The sequence below is a fragment of the Cygnus olor genome, chromosome 11 (assembly GCF_009769625.2).
Source record: "Cygnus olor isolate bCygOlo1 chromosome 11, bCygOlo1.pri.v2, whole genome shotgun sequence".
Lineage (NCBI taxonomy): Eukaryota > Metazoa > Chordata > Aves > Anseriformes > Anatidae > Cygnus > Cygnus olor.
Window position 1 is genome coordinate 8,136,987 of NC_049179.1, and position 9,611 is coordinate 8,146,597.

The 9,611-nt window shown below is 45.2% G+C and overlaps 2 protein-coding genes across 2 annotated transcripts in view; both read left to right on the forward strand.

Annotated features, from left to right (window-relative positions):
- The window catches only part of UBE2Q2 (ubiquitin conjugating enzyme E2 Q2), a 42,570-nt gene extending 39,807 nt beyond the window's left edge, over positions 1-2,763 (forward strand). The window contains 2 exon segments of the mRNA XM_040569694.1: positions 443-509; positions 2,129-2,763. Coding sequence (XP_040425628.1) covers positions 443-509; positions 2,129-2,160 — 99 coding nt within the window. The 3' untranslated portion in view covers positions 2,161-2,763.
- Positions 2,764-3,264: 501 nt separating this feature from the next.
- Positions 3,265-9,242, forward strand: FBXO22 (F-box protein 22). Its single transcript, XM_040570687.1, is given in 8 exon segments — positions 3,265-3,429; positions 3,540-3,672; positions 4,014-4,101; positions 4,508-4,603; positions 5,949-6,113; positions 7,102-7,224; positions 7,227-7,266; positions 8,476-9,242. Coding segments are annotated over 8 exon segments (1,179 nt in total). The 5' UTR covers positions 3,265-3,325; the 3' UTR covers positions 8,906-9,242.
- The last annotated feature ends 369 nt before the right edge of the window (positions 9,243-9,611 follow it).

A 9,611-nucleotide genomic window follows, 5' to 3' on the forward strand; every position in this document is an offset into this window, starting at 1 on the left:
GTGTGTAAGTAGGGAGACGTGATGGGGGGGAAGGAGGACTCAGAATTAGAAATGAGGAAGATTCAGAAGGAATTCGCAGAAGCTTTTTATGATTACAGTTCTGTCTAGCCTGGTAACTGGTCAGCTGAACAAGGCAGAATCTGGGGGGCGAGAAGGGTGTGCCTGAAGCGCTGCTGCTTGGGGCAGCTAGCATGTGGTTCTGAGCCCTCTGATAGAGGGGCATGTCCAGCAGCAGGGCTATGCCAGTCCATGTCATCATGATCGAGGCAAAATGAGAAATTAAGGGTATTTGTTCTGAAAATCTTGTACTTGAAAGCCAGGAACATCGTACATTGTTTTGATTTGGAAGTCCACCATAGAGTTTCTTTTTAACACTCGTTGAGGTCTTGCATGTTTAGATGCAGGTTCTCTCATGCTGTTTGTTTTTTTTTTCCCCTTTCAGAATCAATATAATCTAGCAAGAGCACAGCAGTCCTATAAGTCACTAGTACAAATACATGAGAAGAATGGTAAGTGTATCTTGTATTTTGTCCTTGTCTGCACAGTATCCTGGGATTTGATATTTGGCAGTGATAAAACTTGAAGTGCTGGAATGTCTTAACGTTGGCTTGGAAAGACTGGAAGTGGTGTTTCTGTTACTAATCTTCAAGTGTTGTTGTCTTTCTTGTTCAGGTAACTTGACTAACAGTAAAGTCTGTCTGTCCACTCTTAAAAAATGCGGAAAGTCCAAGGGAAGTGCACTGGCTGGGAAACTACAGCTGATATGAGAGAGGCCCCGCCCCCCCCCCCCCCCCCCCATTTAAAGCCAGTTATTGGTGTCTCAGATGCTTAAAACAAGTATTAAAGGGCTCCAGGTATAATTGTATTCACTGTGGCAGGATGAGAAGGCAACAAATGACCTGAGGCTTTAGAAAGGTGTAAGTGACTTACGTTGTATAAAAGCAGTCAGCAGAGTTGGTACCTGGCCTCATGATGAGGGATTTAGTCCTGGTTCCCATCTCAGTCACCGTCTTTTACTCAAGGTGGACACAGTGTTCTTTGTGAATTCGTGTTGCCATCAACACAAGAGCATATTTCAGTATGAGTGTAGTGAGCACCTTAGTTTTCCCACCTCTAAAATGAACATAATGCCTTCGGTACTGTTGAAAAGGAGATGATGATTTTTAAATGCTTTCCATTTTTGTGATTTATTGATCTTGCCATTAACAGAGTCTTTTGCTTTTTTAGTTTGCCACAAAAGCCAGCATAGCTGTTAATTTCTAGCCACGTGCTAGGCTTGACTACAGTGCTTGCTGCAACAGGAGCTGTGCACAAAGCATTCGCAGCAGATTTATTGCTGCTGCAAAGTTGTCTTTGTTAACTTCTAGCTGCTACCAGTTCTCTGGGACAACATAAATAGGCCTGGTACCCACCATACAAACACTATGAGGAATTGTTACTGTAGTGGCTGGGAGAATTAAGATTGGAAATCTGAAGATGGCCAGGAAGAGCTATGCACACTTGTGATATGATTCAACTGCTAAACATGCCAAATCGTAGCAGGAGGCAGAGTTACTCAGCTGACATTTCTAAGCCCATTCCTACAGCAAGACTTGCAAAAGTGGGATAAACTGTGCAAATGCTTGTGCACACCTAACTCTTCCATGTGCAAGATAATATGTGTATATAAATAACCCGGTGCAGTCATGTTTGTATGGCTAGACATTAATTAAATGGCTGGAAGACATGTTTTGTTTTGCTTGTTTGTTTTTACCAGTATTCCATCTGTTTTTGTTATGGCAATGTTTCTCCTTCAACAGCTTCTTCTGTTCATGCCCAACTTGTCCAACTAAAGATAGCTGCTATTACAAAACAAAAAACAAATACACCACCACCAAAGAAAGGACCCATGAAAATACTGAATTTTCACACACACATACCGTGTCTGACCCTGGAATATGCCACATGCTCTATGTCCTGCTGGAGACGACTAAGGCCTAGGGTGCTGGGTCTCACAGAGCTGGCCTCCTTTGGGAGGGAAGGAAGGGAGCCAGTCGAGGCTTCTCTCTCTCACAAATCCAGAATGGGCTGGTAAGATCATCTTAACCTCACAGTGTCAGTACCTAACATGTGTCTCTGTTCTCCGTAGGCTGGTACACTCCTCCAAAAGAAGATGGTTAATACTGAGGACTGTTGTATACCTGGACCAATGTCAACAAAACAAGCTCTTTTTTATGTTTTCCAACACACAGACTCAAGCTATGAGTGCCCCCTATAACAGCCGTGCTGAAGACTTTAGCTATTAGATAAGTTAGTGGATAATCTGTCAACTGACACGTAAAGTATAAGTTACAGCCTTACCATTCCGCTCTTCTTAGGTATCTCGGACTGAGCAATTTGGGCCTTTACTGTATTTGTTCTTTATGGATTGCGCGTATATGGGCCACTCCTTCCCTTCTCCCTTTTTTTTTAATTTTATTTGAAAGTGTAAGCTCCCTACGGCAGGCTATCAAGTTACTAAAGATCATTCAATAGGAGTTGTTCACACACTTTTTTTGTGTATTTCTTAACTTTGGCAGAATGCAGACTGCAGACTTGCGTTGTATTGTTTCATTTAAAGGCAGGAAGTTGGATACATTGTTTAATACTGTTCTAGGCAATGTCAGATCTTGCAAATCACAGTAGTTTTTCTGGTCTGAAATGACAGCGTTTGTAGTATTTCCAAATTAATGATATAGGAAAAGCACATGTATGTTAAGTCATTAAACATTTTTCATGGCCGTATGAGAATATGAACTGTTTCTTGGAAAAGATGCTCTTTTAGATTTTTTTTCTTCGAGGAGAGCAAGGCTGTGCCACTGAGAACTTCTGACTGCGCCCTTCACAGGGCAGCAGCCCTCGCTGGGCTGGTCCTGCTGCGTGGCGGCTCACCGTGCTTACCGAGAGGAGCCGCGGTACGGAGCTTGAAGTGATTTAAAGTACTAAGGAAAACCAAGCCTTTGTCCGTGTTCCCTTTTATTAACGGGTTGTTGCAATCATTTGTAAACTAATGAACTTATAAAGCGATCGGCACCAAGCGCGACGGCAGTCCGTGGATGGAATTTTTTATACAGAGGTTACAATAAAGTGCGGAAACAACAGCGTCTGCGTCAGCGGCTGAGGCGCGGGGCCGGGGTCGTGCTGCTGCCCGCCGGCCGGGCGCTGGGCGGCGGCGCTGCCCGGGCCGCCCGAGGGCCGGGGGGGGGCCGGAGGCGGCGCCGCGCCTCGCGCCGCCGGAAGCGGAAGCGCGCGGGCGGCCGGGCCCGTCGCCGTGCGCGTGACGCAGCGTCCCGGCGCCGCCGCCGCCATGGAGGCGAGCGGCAGGGCCGCCTTCGTGCTCAGCAACCTGGCCGAGGTGGTGGAGCGCGTCCTCGGCTTCCTGCCCACCAAGGCGCTGCTGCGCGCCGCATGGTGAGGAGCGGGGGGCGGCGGGCGGGGCGGGGCGCCGTTTCTGAGGGGCCGGGGGCGGGGCGGCGGCGGCAGCCGCAGCCGCCCGCGTACGCGCGGTGTGTGCCTTGCAGCGTGTGCCGCCTCTGGAGGGAGTGCGCCCGGCGGACCCTGCGCACTCGGCAGCGCCTCGCCTGGGTGTCGGCGCTGGAGCCGGGGCCCGCCGAGAGCCACGCGCTGGTGCGCGCGCTCGCCCGGGAGCTCGAGGTGGGTGCGCGCGCGGGGGGGAGGGGCCGCTGCCGAGGGGGAGGCGGCGCGCGCCGGATCCAACGGGCGGGCGGCCGGTCAGCGCCCCAACGGCCGGTCAGTCGGTCAGGGCCCCGGCGGTCAGCCGGCCAGCCAGCCGCAGTCAGTCCGCGCCGCTCCCCGCGCCGCTGCCGCCCCCTCCTGTCAGGGCTCCGGTGAAGGTGAGGGAAGACCCGAGGCGCACCCGCTGCCTTCCGTCACGCCCGCTCAGACCTCTCCTTCCGAGCCTGGCTGATGCCTCTGGGAAAGGGATGGTGCGGGGCCGTGAAACAGCACAACCTGCCCCTTTCCTCCTCCTACAGAAAGTGCATGTGCTGCCCCAAACCGTGCTCTACATAGCGGATGCAGAAACGTTCAGCGGCCACGAGGAATGCCACGACCAAAAGAAAGGTAACCGCTCAACTCTTGCTTTGAGGGAGCTGGCAGTTAGGTCCAACACAGAAAGGAAACGTCACCTACCAAGGGATTGTCTTACTTTGAATTTCAAAGCAGAGTAATCTTTTGAAAAAATGTGATCACTTACCCCGTTTGTGGTGTGAAACAGCCCTCAGTTGTTTGTTATTTTACACAGACGTGTATTACATGAAGGAAAGTACAGCAATTTATTTTCTCATCCCGTTGACAAGATTGATTCCATTCCATATGCTATTAGTTCTGCACGCTTACAGATAGTACAGGTTTTTTGTGTTTGTAATGTTGATAAAATAGGATGGGGTTACTGCATTGCTTGTTCTAGTCCTGTTCAGAACAGCTTACTTATACTTCTTTGTGCTTACTCTTTTTTCTGTTTTAACAGCCAGAAAAAGAAACAGTAAAGAAACAGCAATTGCACTTGAAAAATTGTTGCCAAAACGATGTCAAGTTCTTGGACTGGTCACCCCAGGGATTGTAGGTAGGAGTCTTCTTTAATGCTTTGGTTTTTTATTATTAGCATTTTTTTCTCCTTTCTCACCTTAAATTCCCTTTCTACGGTGTACTAGGGTGCATTTTTCTGCTCATCCCTGTGATCACAGAGGATAGATTACGCCCTGTATGTTGGTAGCAAGCTCTCATATATCAAAAAGTGTAGCAGGAGTCTGCTTAGTATGTTTGCTTTCCTTCTCTGTCACCTGTCTTAAACAGTCTTGACTAACATGCGTCAGGAAGGACAGCACAGGGCTCTAATGTGAAGGAGTAAGGAGTTGCTTGGGCAACTTTTTGAGGTCATCTCTAGCCATAAATACTTGTGATTCTGCTCCTACTAAAGGCTGTTTGAGTACTTCTGTTTAGAGTAAGTAGACTGTTGCTCTCTTCTTTTGTCAGCAGGATCCTTTTGCTTTCTTAGTTCTTTTCTTCCTGTTTTCTCTTGCTGTATTTATAAAGTATAACAATCTCGACCTGTAATTACTTAGACAAATCACATGGTTTCTTCCTGAAAGTAAGTTTTTCTGTTCTTTTAGCACAGGTGGCTTATCTTTGCACTGCGGATACAGAGAATACACTAGTGCTTTGTGCATCAGCTCGTGCTTGTCTCGATGGAATTAGCTAACTTGATGCACTTTTTTATTTTATTTTTCCTCATGTTGATGCTCGGTTCCCCTGAGATCAAATGGCATTGAAAAGCTTTTTAGTATTTCCAAGTGAGGGCACCCATTGCATAGCTCAAATCCAGGTTCTCGGTCACTTGAACCAGATCTCTGGAGCAGTGCCATCTGTTCCATTTATCCTCCCCTAGTCCCCAAGTTGGTCCACGGTGTTGTAGTATTGCTCTACCTTGATTGTGGTGATTGATTCTTGTCAGCAGCATAATCCAATAATAGGGTCCTGATATCTGTATCAGATTGCTTTATACCGTCATCACACGCTTGTACAACACTGTTCCCTGTTTCGTAGGTAGTTCTTAAAAATCCAAGTATCCTTGTGTAGCCACAGAAGTTGGCTGGAAGGCTGGGAGATTCATGTATTGCACAGTGCTTGTTTTCCATTTGATTTGAATTTGGTGTGGCTGGGGGAAAATTTCCAAATTGTTTCCTCCTGCAAAGTGACTTCAGCATCATCTGTAGCAAAGGGGACTCTTACATGTTTCATCTTTCCAAAACAACAACAAAATTAACACCAGCTATCTTTACATATGTATGGGAATGAGCTGTCATGTTTAATGTCATGTATGCTGCTCTGCCTCTTTTAATCTGCATCACGGTGTAGACAAAAACATTAGAATCACTGAACGTGAGGTGTCTTTTTTTGTGTCATTGTAGTTACCCCTATGGGTTCAAGCAGCAATCAACCTCAAGAAATTGAAGATGGTGAAGCTGGGTTTGCTCTGCTGTTTCCCAAAATTGATGGTGTAAAAATCCAAACCTTCCATTTTCCTAAAGACTTGAAGAACAGGGTCTTTGATGAAAGTAAATTTGCTGAAGCAGGTAAGTCCCTGTTCACCCTTTGATCTGGGCTTTTGTAAAGTGTTTTCTGGCTCTTCTGGGCTCCAGTGTGGAATTACACGTAGAACTAACAGCTTCTGTGCTAATTGTGTTCACAGAGTGCTCTGGGGCTCTGTAGGGGTGCTGCTGGTCGATCTCTGTTCCCCTTTTTGTCTGGAGTACTGAGGGTAAATTATCATGAGTACTGCTGGCAGATTTCTTTAGGGCTGCTAAGAGGGAGCTGTTATATTTTGAGCAACCCTCTAACTGGTTAAAAGTAATGATAAGTGAGTTTGTGTCATTGGGAATCATTCTTACCACCACAGTTCAGAAGTGGGTGGGGAGGAGCTGCTGCTTTTTCTCCAAGATAACTTTCCTTTTAGATCCTAAGTCAGGTATTGTAGCAAGGAAAGGCAGAAGAAAAGACAATAGATTACAGTAAATACAGTTTACATTCTTTATGTTGTGTTCTTAGCAGGACACAACAGATCATTTACAAAGAGTAATATGAGGGTTTTGTGAGTATTTTTGTTCGGCAGACTTGGGAGTTTCTGTCTTGGGTTAAACAACTGGCTGATGTATGCAATTTATTAAATTTTTCAAGTAAAGTTATTTACTGCACTGTGGTTCTTGTTGAATTACTTGTATGCTCAATTCCTATCTGTAAAAGGACAATTAAAGATGTCAAGTAAAATCCAGAAACTGTGCTGTGGTAAAACAAATGCTCTGTGAAAGAAGCTGAAAGCTGGAGGAGCAGAAACAATCTTCTTTTCATTGCCAAGTTTTTTCAGAAATTCTTAAGTAGGTAGAGAATGCAGCCCAGCTCCTGGATACGTGACCAACCTGTGTCTTGTTTTTCAGTTGCAGCAATGGAAAGCTGTTAGTAAAGGCATTAGGTATTTAAGGAGAGAGTGAAGAGTGTATATGGGATACCTGAACTTCAGGGGAAGTCAAAAATAAGGGGACTTATGCTTGTGCTTTTTATTTGCAGGTCTGAAGAATAATCCAGATCTCCGTGTGGTTCTTCTGTTTGGCTACAACTCCTGGAAGTCTGGAGCTACTCGATTTCTTCATCAAATAGTCAATCCTTTGAATGAAAAAAGTATCATCCTAGCTGGGGACAAGTGGAGAGCTTTACATCGCTGACCTCTGAGAAGTAGGTATCTTTTTCAAGGTAAATTGTGAATTAGATTTAAAATAGGAAAAATTCTGCAGAAGTTGTAGCATTTTAGCTGTGTCCTGTCGGAAATGTCCCTTAGTGGTAGTAGAATGGGAAATTTATTTTTTTTAAGGGAACAAAGTCCAACTACTACACCATGATTCAGCAAGAAGAGCTGGAAGCTTTGTTTGACTGTTACAATTAGGGTTCTGGAAACCTAGCTAGGAGAGAACTGTGAACGGTTCCAGCTTCAGAAACACTGTATTGCAGTCTGTGCTTACTCTCTGGCTTGGAGATAAATTAGCACTCATTTTGACAGAGACCACTTAAGTGACCGTTCTGGTTCTTTGTCAGCCTCATCTCGCTTCACATCACAGAGCAGTACCTGAACATGCAGCCAGGACTGTTCCCAGGAGCACACTTAATGTGCTGCAGCTCCGCAAGGACGTGGCACTCGCAGGAACAGGCTTGATGTGATCCAAGTTAAACCCTGTCCCTCTACCACAATCCCTGCAGGGCAGATTTGGGCTTCTTCGCTCCAGCTGCTCAGCTGTATAGGGAGAGCTGCTTGTGCCTTCTGACTTGCTGGTGCCAGTGCATCCTCCCTGGAGCAGCCTGTTGGGGAGTGTGGTGCAGACACTCCTGTGGGCTTCTCTTGCCAGTGTAGGTCTGGACTCCGTAGTGGTTCAGACATGTTTCTTGCATCTGAGTTATGCCAGCCGCACCGTTATTCCAGATAAGAGAGCTGACCATGTTAAATTATTGCTCATAAGCCATAAATACGTAACTATTAAAACCAGTGCATTCTGGCCAGCCAGGGACACCTGAAGCACCAGGAATCTGAAGTTGTTCCTGACTGCTGCTGCTCTGGCTTGATGTGTAAATGCTGAATGTCTTTGCTCAAGTTGAACTTATAGCTCAGTTGGACTTAGCTGTGACATATGCAGAGTGCTAAACGTGGCTAGTATTTGAGAGGCAGGCTTATGATTAATTCCAGGTATTGATGTGAAAGGTTTTCCTTGTGAAAGGTTGCTGTTAAAAGAGGATAAAAATGTTGGAAGGTTTTTTTCTGTTTTTTAACTAAGGCAGCTTTCGAAATCACCAGGATGTTGGTCTGTTTTGCATCTTACTTCTGCGGCAGCAGATTATTCAGGTGTGAAGTGGACTTCCTGAAATGTTCTCTAACTAAGGCCTATTGCCTTTCAGTAATAACGCCCAGCCCAGCGATGCCTGTGGTGTGGTTGGACTGGCTTTCAGTGGTCCCCAGATCCAGAGTGCGACAGTTCTGTTAGACCAGGATGTAGCTGATGAGAGGACAGCAGAAGCCGCCATGCAGCGTCTCAAAGCAGCAAACATCCCCGAGCGTAACACCATTGGCTTCATGTTTGCATGTGTTGGCAGAGGATATCGGCATTATAAAACCAAAAGGAATATGGAAGCAGATGCGTTTAGGAAGTTTTTTCCAAACGTTCCCCTCTTTGGCTTTTTTGGACATGGCGAAATAGGATGTGATCGAATAGTTACTGGGAATTTCGTGTTAAGAGAATGTAATGACGTGAAGGATGACCTGCTTCACGGTTATACTACCGTAATGACTCTTATTCATCTTGGTTCAACGAAACCAAACCAAGTGTAAATATGTTTTTAATGCATCAGTGACCTGTTTCTTTCATTCCAGAAAACAGAAAAGTCTGGCAGAGTGGGCATCTTGCAGTCAAAGCACCTTCCAAAGCATAAACATCATTCTCGTATTATCCAATCCTGTAGGTGGAATAGTTTATTATAATAGCTGTGGGAAAGCTTTGCATTGTGTGTAATCCCATGTACACATCACAATTGCAGGTAAATGGTATTTAATGGAATTCTGCAATTGAAGAAAGACTCTTTTTTTCTAAAATGAGAATGGTTTGCACAAATGGCAGTTGGAGTCCAAGTAACCAACATGTAGAAATAAACAGTACTTTGATGTGCTCTATTTATGTATCCAAAACAGTCTGGAAAAACTACTGATGCGTACTGAAATACTGATGCATAAAATCCACCATTTCCTGGATTTTATTTTGAGAAATGCACAACCTGCCCAGATTTGAGTCCTAGTTACAACACTGAATGGGTTTACTAGGTAAAATGAAAGAATATCTTTAGAAAAAAATAATAAGTGCTCATTAAGTAAAAATGAAATTATGTAGAAGCATCTGGCCTGCCATTCTTAGAGGAAAAGGTCTGATTTAGTGAGATGCTGTCAAGTTAAAAGCTCAACTCGTTTCACCATCTTGAACTCAATTTGAGTTGTCTTAAATACTTGGTTTAGAATAGTATCTGATAGATTGTACGTACCAGCA